The 27,562-nt window shown below is 42.2% G+C and overlaps 1 protein-coding gene across 4 annotated transcripts in view; it reads right to left on the bottom strand.

The window, feature by feature from the left end:
- The window catches only part of LOC140717381 (C4b-binding protein alpha chain-like), a 58,919-nt gene that overhangs the window by 12,692 nt on the left and 18,665 nt on the right, over positions 1–27,562 (bottom strand). For 2 of the 4 annotated variants that reach the window (XM_073030909.1, XM_073030910.1), the window contains exons 4-12: positions 25,893–25,966; positions 20,117–20,299; positions 17,664–17,849; positions 11,666–11,854; positions 11,081–11,174; positions 9,427–9,500; positions 7,507–7,689; positions 5,746–5,931; positions 219–254 (exon numbers count right to left, since the gene is read on the bottom strand). In XM_073030909.1, the coding sequence (XP_072887010.1) occupies positions 219–254; positions 5,746–5,931; positions 7,507–7,689; positions 9,427–9,500; positions 11,081–11,174; positions 11,666–11,854; positions 17,664–17,849; positions 20,117–20,299; positions 25,893–25,966 (1,205 nt within the window). Of the gene's footprint in view, positions 1–218; positions 255–3,004; positions 3,178–5,745; positions 5,932–7,506; positions 7,690–9,426; positions 9,501–11,080; positions 11,175–11,665; positions 11,855–17,663; positions 17,850–20,116; positions 20,300–25,892; positions 25,967–27,562 lie in introns of all 4 variants that reach the window. The other 2 variants (XM_073030907.1, XM_073030908.1) reach the window with 2 other exon arrangements.

Raw genomic sequence — 27,562 nt, 5'->3', positions numbered from 1 at the left:
CTCCTCTCCATCAATGCTGTCTGACCTGCTGAGTTCCCCCAGCATTTTGTGTGTGTTGCTCAATTACCACTGTTGCCCTCTTCACAAAGAAAACTCTTATTTACGCCCTTAAAGGATTTCAACTGTCATCATTTTCTGTAAATATTAGTGCATGTTTATTGCTGTCAATAAAATTATACACAAGATAAAAGCATCAATTATCCAATTTTTTGACTTACCAAGTATTATTAGATATAGATGAGAGCGTTTTGAAGCTGTAAAGGAATAATATTGAAGTTAACATAATAGCAGTCAAAAAACACAGTAAAGTGAAAAATACAAAAAACTGCAGAAGCTGGAAATCTAAAATAAAAACAACAAGTGCAGCATCAGTGGGAAGAGAACTATAGCTGACATTTCAGATCTATGACACTTTGTCAGAACCCAGTCACCCTGACATGTAGACACAAGGCGTAGAGACCATGTCCAGACAGGCCTGCAGAGAACGTCCTGCTGCCCTGCATTTTACATCTCCTACATTCCTTTCTGGTGTTCTTTTGTCTATTTTTGCCACAGCATTACATCCTTGTTTTTATATTCTAGTCCATTCAAAATGTATGCTAACATTGCATTTGCCTCCCTTACCACTGACTCAATCAGGAAGATTACTTTGAGGAAATCCTGTCCCTTTGCACCTTGGATTTTTTGAATTTTCTCCCTGTTTAGAAAATAGTCTACACTTTTATTCCTTCTAGCAAAGTGCATGACCATATACTTTCAGACACTGAATTCCATCTGCCATTTCTATCAACCACCACTTTAAACACACCCAATCACCTGATCTGCACTGCCACCTATGGCAACAAATTGCATGGATTTAACACCTGCTGGCTAAAGAAATTCCTGCTCATGCCTGTTCTAAATAGACGTGCCTCTATTCTGAGTCTGTGCCCTCTGTCCTGGAGTTCCCCACTATGGGAAACATCCTCTCCACATCCGCTCGCCAATGTTCTTATTTAGATAAGGAGCCCAAAATAGCTGTTGTAATCCAAGTGAGACCTCACCAGTGCCTCAGCATTAATTCCTTGATTTTCTATTCTAGTCCTCTTGAAATGAATGCTACTGCCATTGCTTTTGCAGTCCTCACCACCAACTCAACCTGCAAATTAAACCTTTAGCAATTTATGCCCAAGGACTCCCAAGTCCCTTGTCCTTTACAGATTTTTGAATTTTCTGTCTGCTTAGAAAATAGTCTGCGCTTTTGTTCCTACTACCAAAGTGCATGACCATACATTTCCTGACACAGCATTCTGTCTGCCATTCTTCTAATCTGTCCAAGTCCTTCTGCAGCCTCCTGCTTCCTCAGTACTACCTGCCCTCCACCTACCTTCTTATTGTAAGCAAACTTGGCCTAAGAGCCATCAATTCTGTCATCCATATCACTAACATAAAATGTAAAAAGAAGTGGTCCCCACACTGACCCCTGCGGAACACCACTAGTCACCAACAGCCCATCAGAAAAGGTACCCTTCATTCCCACTCTTTGTTTCTTGACAACCAGCCAATGCTCTATCCATTCTGGTACCTTTCCTGTGATACCATACTCTTATCAACAGCCTCATACGTGGCACCTTATCAAAGGCCTTCTGAAAATCCAAGCACACAACATCCACCAGTTCTTTGTCAATCCTGCTTGTTATATCCTTATTACATCATGATTATTTAAGTTTCAGAGTTATTGGACACATCAGAAGAAACACTCAAAATATAGAGCACAGAACAGTACAGCACAGCACAGGAATAGGCCATTTGGCCCAAAATTTTGTGTTGAACCAGCTAAAAAACAAATCAAAACCCCCTGAACATTAATCCCTTCTACCTACATCATGTCCATATCCCTCCATCTTCCTTACATCCATGTGCCATTCTAAACATCTCTTAAAAGACTCAAATGTATTTACCTCTACCACCACACCCAGCAGCACATTCCAGGCATCCACCATTCTTTGAGTAAAAAAACTTACCCCTCACATCCCCTTTGAACCTACCCCATTTCATCTTCAGTGCATGCCCTCTGGAATTAGACATTTCAACTCTGGAAAGAGATGCTCTCAGTCCACTCTATGTCTCTCATAATCAAATATCCCCTCAGCCTCTGCCACTGCAGAGAAAACAACACAAGTTTATCCAGACTCTTATGATAGCATATGCCCTGAAAACCAGACAGCATCCTGGTGAACCTCTTCTGAACCCTCTCCAAAGCCTCAACATACTTTCAATAGTGGGGCAACCTGTCCTGTACACAACACTCCAGACATGGCCTACCAGAGTTTTATAAAATTACAACATGATCTCCCGATTTTTGAACTCAATGCCTTGGGTAATAAAAGCAAGTGTTCCCTAAACCTTCTTAACCACCTCATTGACCTGTGTAGCCACTTTCAAGGAGCAATGAACATGGATCCCAAGTTCTCTCTGCTCAGCAACACTGTTAAGGACCTTGCCCTGTACTGTCTCCTTGCATTTGCCCTACCGAGATACAACACCTCACATTTATCTGGGTTATACTCCATAGGGCATTTCACAGCCCATATCCGTAACTAGTCTATATCAGTCTATCACAGTCTTCTACACTATCCACACTCCAAATATGGTACCAGATGCAAATTTACTAACCCTCCCATTTACATTTTCATCCATGTCATTTCCATACATCACAAGCAGCCGAGATTCCTGCAGAGATTCTTTAATTACAGACGCCCAGCTCAACCACTACCGTCTTTTACGTACAAGGCAGTTCTGAATTCTAACAGCCAGTTCGCCGCAAATCCCATGCATCTTATTCTGGATTAGCTCCCGTGAAAGACTTTGTCAAACACCTTACTAAAATGCACGTAGTCAACATCCACTGCCCTACCCTCATCACCTTGTCAAAAAACTCAAATCAAGTTGGTAACTTTCTTTCATTCTCCAAATCCAAATTAATCATATTTTATTTGAAAGTAAACATAAAAGCATAACTCACTCCATTGATCAGATCTTTGGCCACTCACTTATCAATAGTTCTTCATAGCCAGGACACTATAGTAGGAACAGGACTGAACCTGCAGTTGCTCATGTCTGCTCCTCCACCACTCCAACTATGGCCGACAATTTCACTTCCATTTTGCATGGGAACTGGGGGATGTGCATGTAAACCTGCACAGATGACAAGGGGAGGAAATAGGCAAACTCCAACTCTTAACAACTAATTTTGGTACAACACGTTGCAATCGTTCCTCCACTTCCCTCATCTAAACCATACACAGTATTGCGTCAGGGTCATAGACACAAACAGGCCCTTCAGCCCATCTAGTTATATAGAAACATAGAAAACCTACAGCATAGTACAGGCCCTTTGGCCCACAAAGTTGTGCTGATCATGTCGCTACCTTAGAAATTACTAGGCTTACCCATAGCCCTCTATTTTTCTAAGCTCTATGTACTAATGTACTATGTACTAAGCTCCCAGGCCGGGGATCCTCTTCAGTTTGCGTATAAGGAGAAGGTGGGAGTGGAGGATGCTATCACGTATTTGCTGCACAAATCCCTCTCTCACCTAGATGGGGTCAGTGGTGCTGTGAGGATTACATTCCTGGACTTCTCTAGTGCCTTTAACACCATCCAGCCCAAGATCTTAAGGCACAAACTAACGGAGATGGGAGTAGACTCTCACATGGTGGATTGGATAGTGGACTACCTGACAGATAGACCTCAGTATGTGCGGTTGGGAGACTGTAGGTCTGACACGGTGGTCAGCAGCACAGGGGCGCCGCAGGGGACCGTGCTCTCTCCGGTCCTGTTCACCCTGTACACATCAGACTTCCAATATAATTCGGAGTCCTGCCATGTGCAGAAGTTCGCTGATGACACGGCCATAGTGGGGTGTGTGTCAGGAATGGACAGGAGGAAGAGTATAGGAAACTGATACAGGACTTTGTGATATGGTGCAACTCAAACTACCTGCGTCTCAATATCACCAAGACCAAGGAGATGGTGGTGGACTTTAGGAGATCTAGGCCTCATATGGAGCCAGTGATCATTAATGGAGAATGTGTGGAGCAGGTTAAGACCTACAAGTATCTGGGAGTACAGTTAGACGAGAAGCTAGACTGGACTGCCAACACAGACGCCTTGTGCAGGAAGGCACAGAGTCGACTGTACTTCCTTAGAAGGTTGGCATCATTCAATCTCTGTAGTGAGATGCTAAAGATGTTCTATAGGTCAGTTGTGTCATCATTAGTAAATCTTTGTGTCATCAGTAAACTTACCAACCCATCCCTCCACTTCCTCATCCAGGTCATTTATAAAAATCACGAAGAGTAAGGGTCCCACCACAGATCCCTGCGGAACTCCATTCAAATAAGTCCCTTCAAACACTACCCTTTGTCTTCTGTGAACAAACTAGTTCTGAATGCGCCGCCGACCCTACTAATCTTCTGGATTAATCTCCCATGAGGGGCTTTGTTAAAACACCTTACTAAAATCCATGTAGACAACATCCGCTGCCCTACTCCCCCCCCCCCCCACCCCCGCCACAAAAAAACTATCCTGTCCGGTGCAATTTTGATAAATGCTGGGATCAGGCAGGCCCAAGAAATTCAGGCCTAATGTCAACAAATGGGATTAGTGTGGAGTCCCACAGTGGGGTTGGTCCAGGTATGCTACAGAGACTTTCCTTACCGTACAAAGCCTTGATGATCACCTGTACAGATTGGAGGGCAGTGACTCCAGGTCCCGGTTTCCGTGTAGTGAATGGTCTCTTGACCAGTCAACGTATGGCCCTCATTGCAAGAATAATTCGCCTTGGCACCGTACGTCCACTCCTCTCCCTCAGTCACCATGCCTTTGCTGATTGGTGGCAGAGTGCCACACCATTGATTCATTATAAAGCCTAATGGCTGAGGGGAATTAGCTCATACAGTGCTCCTTGGAGCAGCGCAGTTGTCTTAGTCTATTACTAAAATTTCTCCTCTGTTTAACCAAAGTGGCATGCAGAGGATGAGAAACATTGTCCAGAATTGCCAGGATTTTCTGTAGGGTCCTTTCTTCTACAACAGCACTATCGACTCCAATGTGCTCCTGGTAGGCAAATTACAGGGGATTGAGGGCTGATCAGACCAGGGGTTAGAGGTGAACCAGGACCAGCCTCTCTAGAGTGAGGTCAGTGCCACTGGACGGCAGTCACTCAACCTCCACCGCCCAAAGAAAAAAATAAATAACCCAAGTTTGTACAACCTCTCATTATAGCAGATGTCCTCTAATCCAGGCAGTATCTGGAAAAATCTCCTCTGCATGCTCTCCCAAAGTGGAAAACCTCACACAACCTCAGTGTACCCTATTAATACCCGTCATCATTTTGTATACCTCTATCAAATCTCCCTTCATTCTTCTACATTCTGGGGATAAAGTGCTAACCTATTCAATCTTCTGTAACTCAAATCCTCAATGAACTGTCAAGTGATAAAGTTCTTCACGGATGCAGCATGTATTTTAAATTTCCGACATCTGCGTTATTTTGTTTTCAATCCGCATTTCTGTGATATAAAAGCAATGATAGGTCTCATTTTGAAACATAACCTATATTCATTTTACTCTTTAATCTCATAAGCTGAATTTTTTAAAGTTTGTAGGGGTGAAGAGCAAGAGGTAAACAGTCACCAAAACACGTACTGCCTCTCAATTTTCATCCAGTTTTACCCACTATTTTTGGAAATGTTTACTCACTTTGTGTGCAGCTGGGTGGTGAGGATGAAAAATTGCTGTCCTCTCCACATACAATGACACTATTGCCGTCCATCGCATAACCTTCTTCACACTGGAAAATGACTTCATCCTGATATTTGTAAGTATGTTTGTATGTCGATACCATGCGGACATTGTCAGGAAAATCCGGAAGCGAACATTTAACATCTGGTAAAATAAAGAACTTGTTGCTTTTAGGCATCCATATGCATTAAAAAAACATTTATAACATGAATAAAATAGTAAGAAAAGTTTTAATTTTAAATTCAAAGCACTTAAAGGCACAAAAACACTTTGCTAAACTAAAACAGATGAAAAAGCAGCATCTCATGCAGATGCAGACCGTTCAAGCAGAATGCCCACTGTAACTTTGTGCTCTGCTGCTGGACCTCACTGGCAGTCCTCAGAGCGGCTGAGATGAAGTGCCACCCTTCCACATTCACGGACATGCTGCCCTTTCCCAAAAACCTAACCTGCTTCTATTCTCTTCAATCTTCACCTCAACTACTCAGTGTATTGCCCTGACAATCAGATGCTCATTTTTCACCACTAATGTAAGACCATATGATATAGAAGCAGATTGGTGGAAAAGACAAATGACTCAAGAAGAAGAAATCTGATAGGAGAGAACAAGATCATGGGAGAAAAGGGAAATGGGGGGGGGGGGGGGGGTAGGTGGGAACCACACCAGGGGGTGGACGTTAGCAGGTGAGAAGTAGTAAGGGGATAGAGTGCAGAACAGTAGCGTAAGGAGATAGGAAAAAATTGCCAGAAGTTGGGGAAATCAATGTTCATGCCATCAGGTTGGAGGCTACCTCGAAGGAATATGAGGTGTTGCTCCTCTAACCTGAGAGTGGCCTCATTGTGGCATGAGACACAACTATGGATTGATATGCCAGAATGGGAATTGGAATTAAAATGGCTGGCCCCCTGGGAAATCCTGCCTTTTGCAAATAGAGCAGAGGTGCTCGACAGAGCAGTCCCCAGTCTATGCCAGGTCTCACCAGTTCAGAGGAGACCACATCAGGAGCACTCATACAGTAGACAAACTTAATACATTCACAGGTGAAGTATGGACTCAGCTGGAAGGACTGTTTGAGGCCTGGAATGGGCAGATGTAGCACGTGGGCCGCTTACAGGGATAAGTGTGAGGAGGGAAGTTATTGGGAAGGGATGAATGGACAAGGGAATCACAGAGGGAGCAACTGCTGTGGAGAGCGGCACATCACTTACATTCTGCCCAACCAAAGCCCTTCCCCATCACCCCTGATGCTTGCAATTGAAGTCCGCTTACCTCTAGCTTTTCCCATTCTGATGTTCAGATGCCACCTGTGTTGCTGGCATTTGCTTTTGTTTGAAAATAAAGTACTTTTAATATTAGAGATCTATTAGAGAAACAACAAAGTGTTCATTGTTCCTCTCCGTAGATGCTGCCTCACCTTCTGAGTTCCAGCACCATTTTGAGTGCGTTACTCTGGATTTCCAGCATCTGCACAACCTCTCATGTTTAGACTGTTCTGTTTTACTATGACAGATCTCCAATATTAACAGAAGCTTGTTTTAGGGGATTCGTTTTAAACAAGCCAAAAGATGAACATAGTGCTAGAAAACTGACCCGTTTCACCCACTGGAAAATCATTGTATATTTCCATCAAGGAAGCAGAACTGACTGCATGCTGAAATACAAAACAAAACACTAAGTATGTTTAAAATGGTAATTAGGTTTCATTTTTAGGTCAGTACCTTTGCACTTTGGAAAGGGATGATTCCAACTTCCATCAGTTTCACATCTAAGCTTGCGTTCACCGATCAAAGAGTAGTCGCCATGGCATGAAACTTCGGCCACCATTCCGTATTCCCATGACTCTGCAGAAAGCCTTGATATTCTTCCATTCTCAATGTCCGGAATGTCAGGACATTTAACAACTGGCAACAAATGTACTTTAGTTAATGCCCAGAGCAGACCATCACATCACACCTTTAACTTCATGGTTAAAGGTCAAACCAGTTCAGTAAAAGTTCAACAGCACTCTATCGCAATGTAGCATTCAGAATACAGGGAAATCTCATCCTCCCCAATACACATTCAAACCCCCATGACCACATATCCACCTTTCACAATCTAGGCACCCACTTTGAACTGAGATCAACTGATCCCCAGGGGTGAGACAAATACACAGCAGCACAGTGCTCAATATAATACTTTACAACGTCAGCAATCGGGATTCAATTCTGCCACTGTCAGTAAAGAGTTTGTTACATTGCCCGTGTGAATGAGTGGGTTTCCTCTGGATGTTCCAGTTTCCTCCCACAGTCCAAAGACATACAGATGCAAGAAAAAGTTTGTAAACCCTTTGCAATTCCCTGTTTCTTTGCATTAATGACTCATAAAACGTAGTCTGATCTTTATCTAAGTTATAATAAGAGACAAAATAATCTTCCTCAACTAATAACACACAAACAATTCTACTTTTCATGTCTTTATTGAACACATTGTTTAATCATTCAGTCTAGGCTGGAAAAAGTACTTGAACCCTTGTATTTCATAACTGGTAGAACCTCAATGAGCAGCAATAATGTCCACCAAGCGTTTCCTGAAGCTGCTGATCAGACTTGCACAATGACAAGGAGGAATTTTAGTATGAAACTGATTCATACCCAAAAGAACTGTCGAAGTATTTCTCAATAACAACCCTTGGATCACAAAGAATCAGAAAAACACACTTAACCTGAAAAAATATAGCCTTTACCCCGGTAACAGAACTGAGGCTAAACTTACTAAACAAAGAAATAAAACAAGCCAAATAAATCTATAAAGAAAAAGTGGAAAAGCTCTTCCAAGAGGGCAAAGCTAGAGATGCCTGGAAAGGTGCCAAAATACTGGCCAGCTCTGTAATCACCAGCCTCCATCCTCCCCAAGTTGTGAAGAATGCTGGAGTTTGCAGAAGGACTGAACAGCTTTTACTGCAGGTTTGATCAGTACAATTTCACACTGGGGATGGATGAGCCCACCACCTTTCTTCTCTCAGATGCACTAGGCAGCACCAATATAGAGTTTCATCTGAGAGAGGACTCAGGAGAACAAACCCTAGTGAAGCACCAGGTATAAACAACATCAGTGGATGGCTACTGAAACTCTGCTGTAGACAGCTGTCAGAAGTTCTCTGTCATCTCTCAACCACGCTCTGTCTGAACATTCCATACCGACCATTCAGAAAACCTCCATCATACGCCCAATTGCCAAGAGGAGCAATCCCACTGTCAATAATGACGATTGTCCTGTAGCTCTAACATCACTGGGAATGAAGTCCTTTGAAAGACTCCTCCTACCACAGCTACAGGTGGGGGTAAGTGGGCTCATTGACCCACTCCAGTTTGCTTACAGGCCGAAAAGAGGAGTGGATGATACTGAGGGTATGATTCTGTAGTTTCAGCCCATCATCTCCACCATCATTAGATTTCTGAATGGGCAAAGAAGCCATGTACACTATCTAACTTTTATTTCTTTTTACACTACTTATTTAATGTAGTTATCTTTATATATATATAGTTTTTGTTGTAATTAATCTTTTTCTTAAACAAGTATGCAATTTACTGCTGCTGAAAAACATATTTCATGTCATATGCCGGTGATATTAAACCGGTTTCTGAATCTCAGCTCACCTTCACATGTAGGTACCTGGCCTCCCCATCCATCAGCTTCACAAAACAGGTCATTTCTACCCACCGGAGTATATCTAAAGAGGCGACAAAATTTTAAAAATTATCTCAGAGAAGCTTAAAGTTAGAGTAATGTTATCAGGAAGAGACTCAGCAATTATATTCCATTAATTTAAATTTAATAAGCACAAGACTTTAAAAGGAAAGAAAAAGATGTGTAGCTACATTGCTAGATGGAAAAACATTAAATGAGTGATCTACAACACTGCCATCCAAGATCAGAGTCAATATTTTTCCTATCGTGGAAAACATATTGGATAGAATTAAATGCTAACCTTAAATTCACATTTTAAGAAACAATGTAATAGACAGACAGACATACTTTATTGATCCCAAAGGAAATTGGGTTGTGTTACAGCTGCACCAACCAAGAATAGTGTAGAATTATAGCAATATAAAATCATTAATAATTAAATAATAATAAGTAAATTATGCCAAGTGGAAATAAATCCAGGACCAGACTATTGGCTCAGGGTGTCTGACACTCCGAGGGAGGAGTTGTAAAGTTTGATGGCCACAGGCAGGAATGACTTCCTATGACACTCAGTGTTACATCTCGGTGGAATGAGTCTCTGGCTGAATGTACTCCTGTGCCTAACCAGTACATTATGGAGTGGATGGGAGTCATTGTCCAAGATGGCATGCAACTTGGACAGCATCCTCTTTTCAGACACCACCATCAGACAGTCCAGTTCCACCCCAACAACTTCACTGGCCTCACGAATGAGTTTGTTGATTCTTTTGGTGTCTGCTACCCTCAGCCTGCTGCCCCAGCACACAACAGCACATGATAGTACTTAGAAACACAGCACAGTTAACGATCCCTTGTTGCTCAATAACAACCATCTGTCCAATCAACCTACTAACCCGTACATCTTTGGAACACGGGAGGAAATCAGAGCACTTGAAGGAGATCCATGCAGTCCTGGGGAGAATGTACAAACTCCTTACAAATAGCAGTGAGAATTGAACCTAGGTTACCGATGTTTTAAAGTATTATGACAAAACACAAGTTCCCAATTATTAGATATTTTTAACTTTGGGAAGGTCAGTGTTTGTTACTTTTCTCCAATTGCTTTTGAGAAATTGCCTTTGAGTAACAACTATTTTGTTCCCCTTTACACTTGTATACTGGAAATGACATTAGATGATCTTGAATCTGGAATGCAGGCCCTTTGGCCTAATTGGTCCATGCTGGGCAAGGTGCCATTCTAAGCTCATGTGTTTGACCCATATCACTCTAAACCAATGCCTTACAAACTTTTTTTAAGCCATGAACCACTACCATTAACCGAGGGGTCCATGGACTGCAGACTGGGAACCCCTGCTCTATCCGTGTACCTGTCCATTCACCCGCTGTTAGTGTACCACCCTTACTCACTCCTTCTGACTACTCATCTCATAATAGCTGCAACAAAACCTCCATTCCCCCCCCACCAAAAAAACAGACATCAACGCATAATAATCCCATAAAATCAGCTTCTCAGTTTTGGCACCACCTCCTGCTCTGATGCTGATATGGAACACTACTGCAGTAATTTGTAAACTGAAATATTAACTCAACTCTTTTCTTTCAGTCAAGTATGTGAATACTCACCCTTCATTGCAATAAAATGTAATCTTACTTCCAAAAGTAACATCACCCTGGTAATACCCATTCATAATTTCCCCTGGACTTCCACAGCTCTTTGCTGAACAAAAAATGGGAAAAAAGCCAGGATGTTACAAAGTGTTGATAAGCTTTTCCAATACAATTCACAGAAATGTAAGAGAAACATTAAATTGATGCACACTTTTTCCAGATCGTACTAAATATTATTTAATTTCAAGGTTCTGGGTGAGCAAGGTAATTTATTCAAGACATTAAACTCAAGAAATTACATTGGCATTTTACCCCTCATTAATCTTGACATTATTGTTCATAAAATGAGCTCTTCCAAAATTTCAGTTTGCTTTTTCTCACTGATAATTGAAGCTCAGATTAGCAGATTTTCACTCTTGTGTCTAAAAGGTAGAGCAGCACACTTGAGAATTAGATTTGTGTCAGGAAGCGTCTGACTCCCATGAACCACACACCAGCTAACTTACTTCAGTCCTGGAGAGGATGGGGACTGAGAAAAGATGCAGATTGCAGAATGGGAGAAGTTATTGAGTGAGAAAGGATTAGTTATTCAGTACTTACCTGTACAGGTGGCTCGTAATGGTTCCCAAACACCTTCATTACAAGTAATAGATCTGCCATCGTTTTGAGAAAAAGTGTAACCAGGGTTACATACGTAAGAGACCCTGGATCCACTTGCAAATCTTTCCTTCCCACGATACTGATCTTCTAGTAACCCATTTTCCAATTCCGGTGGCCTGTTACATTTCCCTTGGGAAAAAAAAAATTAGCCTTTTTAATTTACCACAACTAGCATAAGAGATGCATGCCTGGAAAAGACTCAGTTAAGCTATTTTCCTTGCATCCAGTTCAGTGGGAGGTGAGGACATCGACAAAATCACTGTTACCAAAGAGATAGTGATGAGCAAACTAGAGGGCCTGAAGGTAGATAATTCCCCTGGTCCTGATGGGTGCTGAGGGAATTGGCGGAGGTTATAGTAGATGCGTTGGTAATCATTTACCAAAATTCTCCAGACTCTGGGCAGGTCCCGGCGGATTGGAAGACAGCAAATTTCATGCCACTGTTTAAAAAAGGATGTAGGCAAAAGACAGCAACTATAGGCCAGTTAGTTTAAGATCTTTAGTTGGGAAAATGCTTGAAGCTGTCATTAAGGAAGAAATAGCGTAACATTTAGAAAGGAGTGGTTCCATTTGACATTTGCAGCATGGATTCAGAAAAGGCAGGTCCTGTTTGACAAACTTACTGGAGTTCTTTGGGGACATAATGAGTGCAGTGGATAGAGGGGAACAGGTGGATGTCATATACTTAGTTTCCAGAAGGCGTTTGATAAGCTGCCGCGCAAGAGACTTATAAATAAGATAAGGATGCATGGAGTCGGAGGAAGTGTATTGGCATGGACAGTGGATTGGTTAACCAATAGAAGGCAGAGAGTTGGTATCAATGGATGTTTCTCCGAATGGCAGTCAGTGGTGAGTGAGGTGCCGCAGGGGTCGGTGCTAGGCCCACATCTACTTACCATTGATATTGATGATTTGGAAGAGGGAACCGAGTGTAGCAAAATTTGCTGATGCCACTAAACTGAGTGGAAAAGCAAATTGTACAGAGGATGTGGAGAGTCTGCAGAGGGATATAGATAGGTTCAGTGAGTGGGCCAAGGTCTGGCAGATGGAATACAATATTGGTAAATGTGAGATCATCCACTTCGGAAGGAATAATAGAAGAAGAGATCATTATTTAAATGGTGAAAGATTGCAGCATGCTGTTGTGCAGAGGCACTTGGGAGTGCTTATGCATGAATTGCAAAAAGTTGGCTTGCAGGTGCAACAGGTTATTGCAAAGGCAAACGGAATATTGGCCTTCATTGCTAGAGGAATTGAATTCAAGAGCAGGGAGGTCATGCTGCAACTATAGAGGGTACTGGTGAGGCTGGAGTACTGTGTGCAGTTACGGTCTCCTTACTTGAGGAAGGATATACTGGCTTTGGAGGCAGTGCAGAGGAGGTACACCTGGTTGATTCCAAAGATGAAGGGGTTAACCTGTGAGGAGAGACTGAGTCGCCTGGGACTATACTCTCTGGGATTCAGAAGAATGAGAGGGGATCTTATAGAAAATTTTTGAAAGGGATAGAAGTAGGGAAGTTGTTTCCATTGGTAGGTGAGACTAGAACTAGGGGACATTGCCTCAAGATTCAGGGGAGAAGATTTAGGACAGAGATGATGAGAAACTGTTTTTCCCAGAGTGGTGAATCTGTGGAATTCTCTGCCAGTAGTTGAGGCTTCTTCACTAAATATATTTAAGATACAGTTAGGTAGATTTTTACATAGTAGGGGAATTAAGAGTTATGGGGAAAAGGCGGGTAGATGGAGCTGAGTTATGGACAGGTCAGCCATGATCTTATTTAATGGCGGGGCAGGCTCGATGGGCCGGATGGCCTACTCCTGCTCCTACTTCTTATGTTCTTATTAATGATTTTTGGCAATTTTTTTGTGTTGGCAACGCCAAGTATTGAAGTGTACAATATGGGAGATAAAATCAAATTAAGCATGAATACAAGTACAGAAGCAGATAACAGTGTTTTCTCTGCAAACTCAGAGTTATCACTGTTATTAGACATTAGGTCCATCACTGACTATGAAGGAAAGTCCTCCTCTTCCTCTACAACCAGCGACACCACACTCGCTGAGAAGCTAAACCTCTTTGCTCAGTTTGACGGGGGGGGGACAACAACGAACCAGTCACGAAGACCTTCATACCAGAAGACACAGTCCTGACACCGAGCACACAATAGGCGAGACTTACCATCCACAGTATCAACACACACATAGCAGATGGACCAGACGTCGTACGTGGGCAGGTCCTTGAGAAATGTGCTGACCAGCTGGCAGGTTTTTACTGAAATCTATAACATTTCTCTGTTCCTTGCTGTTGGTCTTGAATGCTTCAAAACATCAAACATCATACCAGTCAGTGATAACATGCCTCAACGACAGGTTGCACTCATTCCCATAGACGCCAAGTACCTGCAGAGTCTGGTTATGTTCACACATTAAGAACACCATCCCTACTACTCTGGACAGACAGGCAAACAGATCAACTGAGGATCCTATCTCTATCGCTCTCCACATCGTATTGGAACAACTGGAGCACAAGGATACCACTGCCAGAATGCTTTTTGCAAAGAGAGTGGTGTAGAAAGCCCAGTGCATCTGTAGTTGTGAACTTCCCATGATTCAGGACATTTATAAAGACCGGTGTGTAAAAAGGGCCCATAGGATCATTGGTGACCCAAGTCACTCCTACCACAATCTATACCAGCTGCTATCACCTGGGAAACGGTACCACAGCGTAGAATCCAGGACCAACAGCCTCCAGGACAGTTTCTTCCACCAGGCCTTCAGAATAATTAACTCATGCTGATTTGAGTGTACTTCTATGTTACATTGACTGTTCTATTTATTATAAATTACTGTGATTGCACATTGCACATTTGGATAGAGACGTAATGTAAAGACTTTTCCTCCTCACGTATGTGAAGGATGTAAGAAAAAAAGTCAATTCAATTCAATTTTCTTTGCACCTCAGATTTTTGAATTCTCGGCCTGCTTAGAATAGAGTCTTCACTTTTGTTTCTTCTGCCAAAGTGCAGGACCATACACTTCCTGACACGGTATTCCACCTGTCACTTTGCCATTCTCCTGACCTGCCCAAGTCCTCCGGCTTCCCCAGTATTGCCTGTCCTTCCACCCATCTTCATATTGTGCATAAACTTGGCCTCAAAGCCATCAATTCTGTCATCCAAAGACGTAAAAAGCAGTGGACCTGACACTTACCCCATGGAACACCACCAGTCACTAGCACCCATCAGAAAAAGCACACTTCATTCCCACTCTTTGCCTCTCGCCAATCAGCCAATGCTCTATCCAGTCTGTGATACCTTGGGCTCTTAACAGCAGCCTCATGTGTGGACCTGTCAAAGGCCTGCTGAGCATCCAAGTACACAACATCCACCGATTCTCCTCTGTCTATCCTACTCGTTATTTCCTTATTACATCAGGAGTATTTAAGAATTTCAGAGTCATTCAGAAGAGAAACTCAAACTTCCATTTTATCCCCCAAATGCAACTGAATCGTATTTTATTTGAGAGTAAACATTAAAAAACCTGACTCACTCTATGGATCAGCTCTTTGCCCACTCACTTATCGACAGCTTTTTACAGCAGGAGACTACAAGTAGGAAGAAGAATAAACCGTCCAGTTGCTCATGTCTGCCCGCCCACTCTAATTCTAGCTGACAATTTGTCTACAGTACTTTCACTTCCATCTTGCAAAGGAACTGGGGTATGTGCATGTAAACCTGCAGAAGTGACAGTAGAGGAAATATGCAGACCCCAGTATAGTACAACATGGTGCAATCATTCCTTCACTTCCCTCATCCAAACCATACACAGTATAGCGTCAGGGTCATAGACGCAAACAGGCCCTTCAGCCCATCTAGTTCACAGTGAACTAATCTTCTACATATTTCCATCGACCTGCACCTGAACCATAGCCTCTATATCCTGCCCATTCAAGTACTTGCCCAAAATTCTCTTAACTGTCAAAATCAAACCCACATCCACCATTTCTGCTGGCAGCTTGTTACCAACCCTGACCACCCTCTGAGTGGAAAAAAGACTTCCTGAAATATTTCATGTTTCATCCTTAAACTACGATCTCCCGTTCTGATCCCATAGAACAGAGAACAGTACAGTAAAGGAACTGTCCCATCAGTGCAATTAAACTAATCCCATCTGTCCATGTCTCTCCATTTTCCTCATATTAATATTCCAATCTTAACATCTCTTAAAAGTCCCTCGTGTTTCTTCCTCTACCAATAACACAACCAGCCAACAGTCTTTGTAAGAAACATTGACCCTCACATCTCCCTTGAAAACACTTCCTTTCGATTTAAGTGCATGCCTTCTCGTATCAGCCCTGGGTGAAGAGATACTGAACATCTACTCTCTCTGTCGCTCTCATAATCTTACACGTCTCTATCAGCATCTGCCGCTCCAAGAAAAAAACAAACCGCTTGTCCAATCTCTAATTATAGCAGATGCCCTCTAATCCAGACAGTATCCTGGTACACTTCCTCTGCACACTCTCCCAAAGTGAAAAGCCTTATCCAACCTCAGGTGAAATATCCTGCTTGCATTTACCCTATCTATAACTTATTATTTTATATACAGTCGGCTCTCCTTATCCATGAGGGATTGGTTCCAGGACCCCTCACGGATACCAAAAAACGCGGATGCTCAAGTACCTTATTCAACCTGTCTCAATACGGTGGACTTTAGGATCCAGTGGAACCCCAGACCTTATTTAATCCGTCTCAGTGTGGTGGACATTAGGACCTGGCAATGGTGCTCTGAATCTGCAGTGTTTCTGTTCACGAAAACAATCACGATCACAATTGAAAATAAAGTGGAAATAATAAAGCGATCGGAAAAAGGTGAAACACCATCGGTCATTGTAAAAGTGTTAGGCTACGTCGGTCAACGATCAGAACAATTTTAAAGGATAAAGTGAGAAAGGCTCTGCCCCGATGAAAGCTACAATTATTACTAAGCAATGCAGTGGTTTAATTTTTGGGTTTTGGGGTTTTGAGCTGTTGATCCTCCACATCAACCCGGCATGGATGGAGAGCACACTCGAAAGCGGTCTGTCACTGGCCCCCGAGCCCAGCGCTGAAACATACATTCTTAAGTGTTTTATATGCATACAAAGGTAAAATATATACTATATAATAAGACAAACGTTTGACTAACTGACACTAAATAATACCGGATGTACCTGTTCCGACTTACTTAGTAAGAGAACTCACGATTTTTTCGATCCTGATCCATGATAACCCATGCACGTCCTCCCGTATACTTTAAATAATCTCTAGACTACTTATAATACCTAATACAATGTAAATGCTATGTAAAATATTTGATATACTGCATTGTTCAGGGAATAATGACAAAGAAAAAAAGTCTGTACATGCTCAAACAACCAGTGCTGGAAGACCACTTCTGGGTTTTCTCGATTCGCGGTTGGTTGAATTCGCGGATGCGGAACTCGCGGATAAGGAGGGCTGACTGTACCTCTATCTCCCCTCATTTTCTGCTCCCCAGTGTCTAAAGTCCTAACCAATTCAAAATTTCCCCTTAACTAAAATCCTCTATGAACTGCTAAATGCTGAAGTTCTGGCTAGATCCCTGTGACATATCACTGTTTACAGGCCCAAAGCTTTGCTAATTCTTTCTTCACAGATGTCGTGTGTTTTTTGGATTTCCAGCATCTGTGGTATTTTGTTTTCAATCTGCAGTTTTGTGACATAAAAGCACAGATAGGTCTCATTTTGAAACATAACCTATAACCATTTTATTCTTTAATCTCAGAAGCTGAATCTTTTTAAGTATGTTTGAGTGAACAGCAGCAGGTAAACAGTCACCAAATCACATTTTTTTAAAATCATACTGCCTCTCAATTCAGATTCCGTTTTACCCACTATTTCTGGAAATGTTTACTCACGTGGTGTGCAGGTGGGTGGTGGAGGTGAAAACTTGCCGTCCTCTCCACATACAATGCGACCATCGCCCTCCATCTCATAACCTTCTTCACACCGGAAACTGATTTGCTCCTGATATTTATAAGTAGGTTTGTATATCGATACCATGCGGACATTGTTAGGAATATCAGGAGCCGGACATTTAACATCTGGTAAAATAAAGAACTTGTTGCTGTTAGGTATCCTAATGAATTCACAACACAAATAAAATAGTAAGAAAAGTTTAATTTTAAATTCAAAGCACTTAAAGGCACAAAAACACTTTGCTAAACTAAAACAGATGAAAAAGCAGCATCTCATGCAGATGCAGACCGTTCAAGCAGAGTGCCCACTGTAACTTTGTGCTCTGCTGCTGGACCTCACTGGCAGTCCTCAGAGCTACTGAGAGGAAGTGCCACCCTTCCACATTCACGGACATGCTGCCCTTTCCCAAAAACCTAACCTGCTTCTATTCTCTTCAATCTTCACCTCAACTACTCAGTGTATTGCCCTGACAATCAGATGCTCACCTTTCACCACTAATATAAGACCATGTGATATAGGAGCAGAAATAGGTCGAGTCTGCTCCAGCACTCCTGGCTGATTTATTATCTCTCTCAACTACATTCTCATGCCTACTCCCCATAACCCTTGTTGCCCTTACTAATCAAGAACCGATATCAATCTCTGCTTTAAATATGCTCAGTGACTTGGCCTCCACTGTTGTCTGTGGCAACGAATTCCACAGATTCACCGCTCCATAAGGAAATTCCTCCACACCTCTGTTCTAAAGGGATGTCTTTCTACTCTGTAGTCGTGCCCTCTGGTTGAATACTCCCCCATTTAAGAAACACCCTCTCCATACCCACTCTTTCATTATAACCAGATAAGTGTCACCCTTCCCACTGATGCCTGACACAGGTTGTTTCTAGTTTTATTTCAGATTCCTAGCAACTGCAGTTCCTACCTCTGATGGGGAAGTCAGATCTACATGAAACAGTAACACATACTATGTGGGAGATAGATCAGAGTCCAGATGGGTGGGAAATCCACTCACTAAAAAAAACCACTGAAGTAAACACGGCACTCAGATTGTTGAAAGGTTGACCGAGCTAGTCTCCCTTCTTTTAGCCATGTGGTAACCTAATCTAACAGTGTAATGTGATGGGTTAGTTTACTTGTCAGTCAGAAGCTGCTTCTATCGTGCCAATCATTGGCCTGTTTGAAGGATGCAGCAGCTCTTTCCCATTGGTTGCCTTGTGTGTCACGGCACTGGTGTCTGGTTTCGGGAACCAGATGGAAAAGGTGGAAAAGACAAAACACTCAAAGAGGGAATCTGATAGGAGACGACAAGATCATGGAAGAAAGGCTGGTGCACCAAGGGGTGGAGAAGAGTTAAGAGACCAGAGTGGAGAATAGAAATGGAAGGGGATAGGAAAAAATTGCCAGAAGTTGGAGGAATCTGTGTTGATGCCATCAGGTTGGAGGATACTTTGACGGAACATGAGATGTTGCTCATCCAGCCTGAGAGTGGCCTCATTGTGGCATGAGACACAACTATGGACTGATATGCCAGAACAGGAATTGGAATTAAAATGGCTCGCCCCCGGGAAATCCTGCTTTTTGAAGATAGAGTAAAGCTGCTTAACAAAGCACCATTCTGTGCCGGGTCTCACCAGTTTAGAGGAGACCACATCAGGGGCACTCAATACATTCACAGGTGAAGTGCTGCCTCAGCTGGAAACATGTTTGGGGCCTGGAATGGGCAGGTGTAGCACTTGCGCTGCTTGCAAAGATAAGTGTGAGGAGGGAAATCAGTGGGGAGGGATGAATGGACAAGGAAATCATGGAGGGATTGATCCTTGTGGAGAGCAGCACATTGACTTTATTATTTTAACATGTGATTCACTTGCATTCTGCCCAACCAAAGCCCTTACCCGTCACCCCTGATGTTTTCATTTGAAGCCCGCTTACCTCTAGCTTTTCCCATTCTGGTGAAGCTATCAACCTAAAACGCTCAGATACCACCTGAGTTGCTGGCAATTCTTTTTGAAAATAAAATACTTTTAATATTGGAGATCTATAGAGGGTAACAAACAGAGTGTTCTTTGTTCCTCTCCGTAGATGCTGCCTCACCTTCTGAATTCCTCCACTATTTTGAGTGCCTTACTTTGGATTTCCAACATCTGCACTCTCTCATATAGTGTTCTCTATTTTACTCTGACAGATCTCCAATGTTAACAGTAGCTTGGAGAAAGACTTGTTTTAAACAAGCCAGAAGAACATAGTGCTAGAAAACTGACTTGTTGCACAGATCGGAAAATCATCATATAATTCCGTCAAGGAAGCAGAACTGACTGCATGCAGAAATACAAAACTAAAACACTAAATATGTTTAAAATGGTATTTAAAACAGGTTTCATTTTTAGTTCAGTACCTTTGCACTTTGGAAAGGGATGATTCCAATTTCCATCACTTTCACAGATAAGCTTGCGTTCACCGATCAAAGAGTAGTCGCCATGGCATGAAACTTCGGCCACCATTCCGTATTCCCATGACTCTGTAGAAGGCCTTGATATTCTTCCATTCTCAATGTCCGGAATGTCAGGACATTTAACAACTGGCAACAAATGTACTTTAGTTAATGCCCAGAGCAGACCATCACATCACACCTTTAACTTCATGGTTAAAAATCAAAACAGCTCAGTAAAAATTCAGCAGCACTCTATTGTCAAGTCACTTTTATTATCATCTCCACCATAACTGCTGGTACAGTACATAGTAAAAATGAGACAACGTTTTTCAGGACCATAGTGTTACATGACACATTACAAAAGCTAGACTGAACTACGTAAAAAACACAAAGGGAAAAAAAAAACATACATACAACAACCAGACTACAGACCTACCCAGGACTGCATAAAGTGCACAAAACAGTGCAGGCATTACAATAAATAATAAAGAGGACAATAGGGCAAGGTGTCAGACCAGGCGTTGGGTATTGAGGAGTCTGATAGCTTGGGGGAAGAAACTGTTACATAGTCTGGTCGTGAGAGCCCGAATGCTTCGGTGCCTTTTCCCAGACGGCAGGAGGGAGAAGAGATTGTAAGAGGGGTGCATGGGGTCCTTCATAATGCTGTTTGCTTTGCGGATGCAGCGTATAGTATAAATGTCTCTGATGGCGGGAAGAGAGACCCCAATGATCTTCTCAGTGGACCTCACTATCCGCTGCAATGTCTTGCGATCAGAGATGGTGCAATTTCCGAACCAGGCAGTGATGCAGCTGCTCAGGATGCTCTCAATACAGCCCCTGTAGAATGTGATGAGGATGGGGGGGGTGAGAGATGGACTTTTCTCAGCCTTCGCAGAAAGTAGAGATGCTGCTGGGCTTTCTTTGCTATGGAGCTGGTGTTGAGGGACCAGGTGAGATTCTCCGCCAGGTGGACACCAAGAAATGAGGTGCTCTTTACAGTCTCTACCGAGGAGCCGTCGATGTTCAGCAGGGAGTGGTCGCTCCGTGCCCTCCTGAAGTCAACAACCATCTCTTTTGTTTTGTTCACATTCAGAGACAGGTTGTTGGCTCTGCACCAGTCCGTTAGCCGCTGCACCTCCTCTCTGTAAGCTGACTCGTTGTTCTTGCTGATGAGACTCACCACAGTCGTGTCATTGGCGAACTTGATGATGTGGTTCAAGCTGTGTGTTGCAGCACAGTCGTGGGTCAGCAGAGTGAACAGCAGTGGACAGAGCAAACATCCCTGGGACTGTGTAGCACTTCAGAATAAAGGCAAATCTCATCCTCCCCAATACATATTCAAACCCCCATGACCACATATCCACCTTTCACAATCTAGGCACCCACTTTGAACTTAGACCAACTCATCCCCAGGGGTGAGACACATACACAGCAGCACAGTGGTCGATATAATACTTTATGTCAGCAATCGGGATTCAATTCTGACGCAATCAGTAAAGAGTTTGTTACGTTGTTCCTGTGACTGAGTGGGTTTCCTCCAGTTGTTAGTTTGCTCCCACAGTCCAGACATACAGATGCAAGAAAAAGTTTGTGAATCTTTTGCAATTACCTACTTTTCCACATTAATTACTCATAAAACATATGCGGATCTTCATCTAAGTTACAACAGACCAAATATTCTGCTTAAACTAATAACACAAACAATTCTAATTTTCATGTCTTTATTGAACACATTGTTTAATCATTCAGTCTAGGCTGGAAAAAGTATGTGAACCCTGTATTTCATAACTGGTAGAATCTCCTTGAGCAGCAATAATCTCCAACAAACTTTGCCTGTAGCTGCTGATAACAATGATGAGGAGGAATTTTAGACCATTACACCATACAAAACTGTTTCAGTTCATATCAATGTATCTTGAACATAACAGGATCTGGTTTTGAAGGAATTTGACAAAGCATGTAAATAATAAAGACAACACCATGGAAGATTGACTGTTAAGTTTAAAAGTAAAATAAAGATTAGTATTTGCACAAACTTCTGTAATGTACCACAGTATAATAACACATGTATTAGTTCACATTTTGTAATATACCTTTAAGCTAAGATCACAACCCTTTAGTTTTTTTTGCTGACGAAAAGGAATAAAAACAGGAGATTATTAAATTGGAACCTGATGCTACAAGAGTTTGATATTCAGATACAACATATTAAAGGAAGTGACAATGTAATCGCTGACTGTTTATCTAGATGCTAAGTGAAGGTATATCTGTATTGCTTTATAGTTAAGAACACTTCCGTGTTTTTTTTTTGCTAAACCCTGTAATCCTGTAAAACGCTGTAGTAGTTAATTTTCCCCTATGGTGAAAATTCCTAGAAGGATGAACAGCTCTGATGGGCAGAAGGGTGCAAGGTTGCCCATGCCCCTGGGAGAATTACAAACCGTTACTGTTGCCAGGCTGTTAATGAGTGAGAAAGAGATGAAACAAAAACATACTGGGACTGGAACATTTGCTTCAGACAAGGGCGAGATAACACCAGGGGAGAGAGACCATATTATGACTCCTGTAAGACTCACGGCTCCGGAGAGGGCTGTTTACTTGGTACTATTCTGTTAATTAAAATTCCTCAGTGGACAGCCGGAGTGGGCTGGTTTGATGGGCTAAGCCATTCAAAACTGATTGACACCTGAGACCCCATGAGTAGGGATAAAAGTGAGGTCTGGGGAGACACCCCTCAGACGCACCAAGAGACACACTAGTAAGCACTGTTTAAGTGTTGGAACCCACGAGAAAAGTGGGGGGCATCGGAGACTGAACGAAGGATCGGTCAATTTGAACTCACAGTGTTTATAGTGAGGCCGGTGGGGGCTTGTGTGTGTGTCCACCCTTGCCTGGGTGATGAGTCCACCATAGAAGAATGGTCTAGCTAAAGGACAGTGGGGTCATACCTGAATGGCCACAACAACACATCGACGGATCAAGATTGTAAAGGAAGGTTTGCAAGACAATAGCTGTTACTGTTTGCTCGCTCTCTCTCCCTCTCCAACAATTACAACAAAAGAATCAACAACTACTTCAGCCTACATGAACTGAACTTTATACTTTCCCATAATAATTCTTTATCCCCTAGACAACGATAGAGCTTATTTATTATTGATTATTATTATACCCACGCTTTTAGGTTTAATATTGCTAATGTGTATTATCTGTACATTTGCATTGTTGATATTGATTTGTATATTTTACTAATAAACACTGTTTTGAAAATAGTACCAGACTCCAACGGATACTTCTATCTTTGCTGGTAAGACACCCAGTTACGGGGTACGTAACAAATTGGAGGCTCGTCCGGGATTTGACTCTGGACCTCTTTGTGCATCTCTACAATTCTTCTTCTCAAGTCCTCTGAAAGTTGTTTTGATCGAGGCATGGTGCATATAAACAGATCTTTAAGAAGAGCAGGCTGTTGGTAACTTGATTTTGTGTAAAGCAAAACACATCTACAACCCACAGCTCCAATTTCACCTCATTGATGGAACACCTGACTCCAAGTAGCTTTTGTAGAAGGCATTACCCCAGAGACTTCTTTGAACCTTGACTGTGATTCTTTAAATGGTGTACTTCTTATCAATACTGAGTGCAAGTGTTTTTGTTATTCGTTTAGGCAGATTGTGTGTGTCTATTATTGTGACTTGGATGAAGATCAGACCACATTTTATGAGTAACTAATGCAGGAAACCAATAATTGCAAAGGCTCACAAACTTTTTCTTTGAACTGTATGTGTTGCATTAATGGCAAACTCAAGAGATGCTGGAAATTCAGCAGAGTAACAGAGACAAAATGCTGGAGGAATTTAGCATGTAAGACAACATGCATGAAGAGCAATGAACAGTTGACATTTCAGGATGACACCTTTCTTCAGGACTGGAAAAGGCTTCTTGCCCTTTCTTTCTGGTCCCTGATGAAGAGTCTCAGCCTGAAACATCAACTGTTTATTCCTCTTCATAGATGCTGCCTGACCTGTTGAGTTCCTCCAGCATCTATGTTGCCCCGAAAGCATGGCGACATCTGTGGTCTGCTCCCAAGCACATCGGGCATTGTCACAAAATGATGCATTACACTTTATGTTTCCAAGTCCATGTGACAAATAAAGCTAACCTTGGTTAGAATCTAGGAAAACTCCTTTGAAGTTGTCTCAGATTATCACTTTGGTTCTGGATTCTCCCACTATCCTCAAATCTTTTCTATAGCCAGAAAAGATCAAACTCATGCTGGCATACACTAAGCCCAGGGAAAGCAACCCAGCTACATTCACTGCACCACCACAAAACCCCAGCAAAGCCTTAACTACAGTAGTGCATGCTTCTGATGATATTGGGTAGCAGCAAGTGGGGAAGACATTACTGCCTGGTATGGAGTTCCCAATCACAGTCGGCTTCAGGATTCTGTTAACACACTCAACTGTTAACTTCAGCTTGCGCCTCTTGAGGTAGTCCTTTGTGGATTTTGAGGTGTGCTTAGGATCATTATCCTGTCATAGAAGCCATCTTCTTTTCATCTTCAGCTCTTTTCCAGAATTTGCTGGTATTTAATTGAATTCATTCTTCCCTCTACCAGTGAAATGTTCCCTGTGCCACTGGCTGCAACACAAGCCCAAAGCATGATCGATCCAACCCCATGCTTAACAGATGGAGAGGTGTTCTTTTCATGAAATTCTGCACCCTTTTTTCTCCAAACATACCTTTGCTCATTGCAGCCAAAAAGTTCTATTTTAACTTCATCAGTCCACAGGCCTTGTTTCCAAAATGCATCAGGCTTGTTTAGATGTTCCTTTGCAAACTTCTGATGCTGAATTTTGTGGTAAGGACGCAGGAAAGGTTTTCTTCTGATGACTCTTCCATGAAGGTCATATTTGTGCAGGTGTCGCTGCACAGTAGAACAGTGCACCGCCACTCCAGAGTCTGCTAAATCTTCCTGAAGGTCTTTTGCAGTCAAACGGGGTTTTGATTTGCCTTTCTAGCAATCCTACGAGCAGTTCCCTCAGAAAGTTTTCTTGGTCTTCCAGACCTCAACTTGACCTCCACCGTTCCTGTTAACTGCCATTTCTTAATTACATTACAAACTGAGGAAACGGCTACCTGAAAACACTGTGCTATCTTCTTATAGCCTTCTCCTGCTTTGTGGGCATCATTTATTTTAATTTTCAGAGTGCTAGGCAGCTGCTTAGGGGAGCCCATGCCTGCTGATGGTTGGGACAAGGTTTGGGGTGTCAGGGTATTTATAAAGCTTTGAAATTTGTATCACCTGGTCTTTCCTAATGATGACTGTGAACAAACCATAGCCCTATAACAAGCTAATTAAGGTCTGAGACCTTGGTAAAAGTTATCTGAGAGCTCAAATCTCTTGGTGTGCCCAAACTTCTGCATGGTGCTCCTTTTCTTTGTTTCCTCACTCTAAAATCGTACAAAACAAAAATAATACACTAATCTTGCTTAAAATGTTGAAAAGAATGTTTCATCTTTAACTTTAAGACTTTTGGAGATTAGTTCATCTTCTACTCACTAAACTATTCATAGTAACAGAAATTTTGACCAGAGTACCCAAACTTTTGCATGCATACATATATATTTCTTGCTATAATTAACATTTTAAACTAAGTATTACAATTTACTGTTACTGAAAAACATATTTCATGTCACATGCCAGTGACATTAAACCTGATTCTGAATCTCAGCTCACCGTCACATGTAGGTACCTGGCCACTCCATCCATCAACTTCACACAACCGGTAATTTCTACCCACCAGAATATATCTAAAGAGGTGACAAAATTTTAAAAATTATCTCAGAGAAGTTTAAAGTTACAGCAATGATATCAGGAAGAGACTTAACAAATACATTCCATTAATTTGAAATTAATCATCACAGGACTTTATAAGAAGAAAATATGTAGCTACATTGCTAGATGGAAAAACATTAAATAAGTGATCCGCAACACTGCCATCCAAGATCAGAATTAATATTTCTCCTAATGTAGGAAAAATATAGGCATGAATTAAATGCTAACTTTTCATTTGTATTTTAAGGGACCATGTGACAAAACAAATTCAGATTAACATGGAACATACTGGAGCAATTTCGCTAGCATCCGAGTAGATAAAAGCACTCCATTAGATCGAATAAAAAGACTCAGCCCAAAAGATCAACTGTTTGAATCAGACAACCAACTTCCCAATGGTAACAAATCCATGACATTTAAAAGTGTCCAGTGGCCAAGATGGACAAATGTCACAAAGTGCAAGTGGAGACTCTCACACTGAGGTGCTCAACACTAAAGTGGAGAATGTCATTTACTTATTAATTTTATTTAAAGACACAGCACAGTAATGAGCCCTTGCCACTCAATTACAGCCATCTGTCCAATCAACGTACTAACCCGTACATCTTTGGAACACGGGAGGAAATCAGAACACCCGGAAGACATCCATGCAGTGCTGGGGGGAATGTACAAACTCCTTACAGACAGCAGTGAGAATTGAACCCAGGTTACCGATGTTTTACGTATTACGCCAACCACAATTTCCCAATTATTGGACATTAGCAACTCTGGGAAGGTCAGTGTTTATTGCTTTTCTCCATTGCCTTTGAGAAAGTGATGGAGTTGTCATCCTTCTGGTGAAATTGTTCCCACAGCAGCATTGAATGGGGAGATAGGCCCAAGTAGTAAGGCTGATCAAAAACTCCCCTAACGAGACCACTCCACCAAACACCACTGCTTTATCATTTCCTGCCTGTCAGCTGATGTGCAGACACTGCTGTGCCTGCCATCACTCTACAGACACACTATCTACCGTAGATTCCGGACTACAGAGCGCACCTGATTAAAAGCCGCTGGCTCTAATTTTAGAAAGAAAATCAATTTTTTACTTGTACAGGCCGCACCAGATTTTAGGCCGCACCGGATTTTCGGCCGCACCGGATTTTCGGCCGCAGGTGTCCCACGTTGTAATATGAGATATTTACACAGAAAGATATTACACGTGAGGATTTTTTAACTTTTAATTAAATCCATATGGTAACATAAACAAATACATATTGCAAATGCTTTTTTTTCGAACCGTGCCTGTAACGCGGCTACTTTTAAATATACGTTGCGTATACTTTTTTACTGAACAACATTCCAATATCTCCTAACGACTGGTAAAAAATATATATACTGCAGCCTACCAGGAAAAGTTATTGATCGCCTTTAACTTAAAAGCAGCGTTCGCTCAGATCCAATGCCGCTCGCGTAATGCCGCTCGCCCCCGCCTTCCCGTTTATCGCAAACCGGTATCCCACAAGACGCGGCGAAACCGAGTGTGACGTCATAGCATCCCGCGATGTAGTACAGAAAACAAATATAGTTAA

This window comes from Hemitrygon akajei, chromosome 27 (assembly GCF_048418815.1).
Source record: "Hemitrygon akajei chromosome 27, sHemAka1.3, whole genome shotgun sequence".
Classification (NCBI taxonomy): domain Eukaryota; kingdom Metazoa; phylum Chordata; class Chondrichthyes; order Myliobatiformes; family Dasyatidae; genus Hemitrygon; species Hemitrygon akajei.
This window is presented reverse-complemented; position numbering and strand designations above follow the sequence as displayed.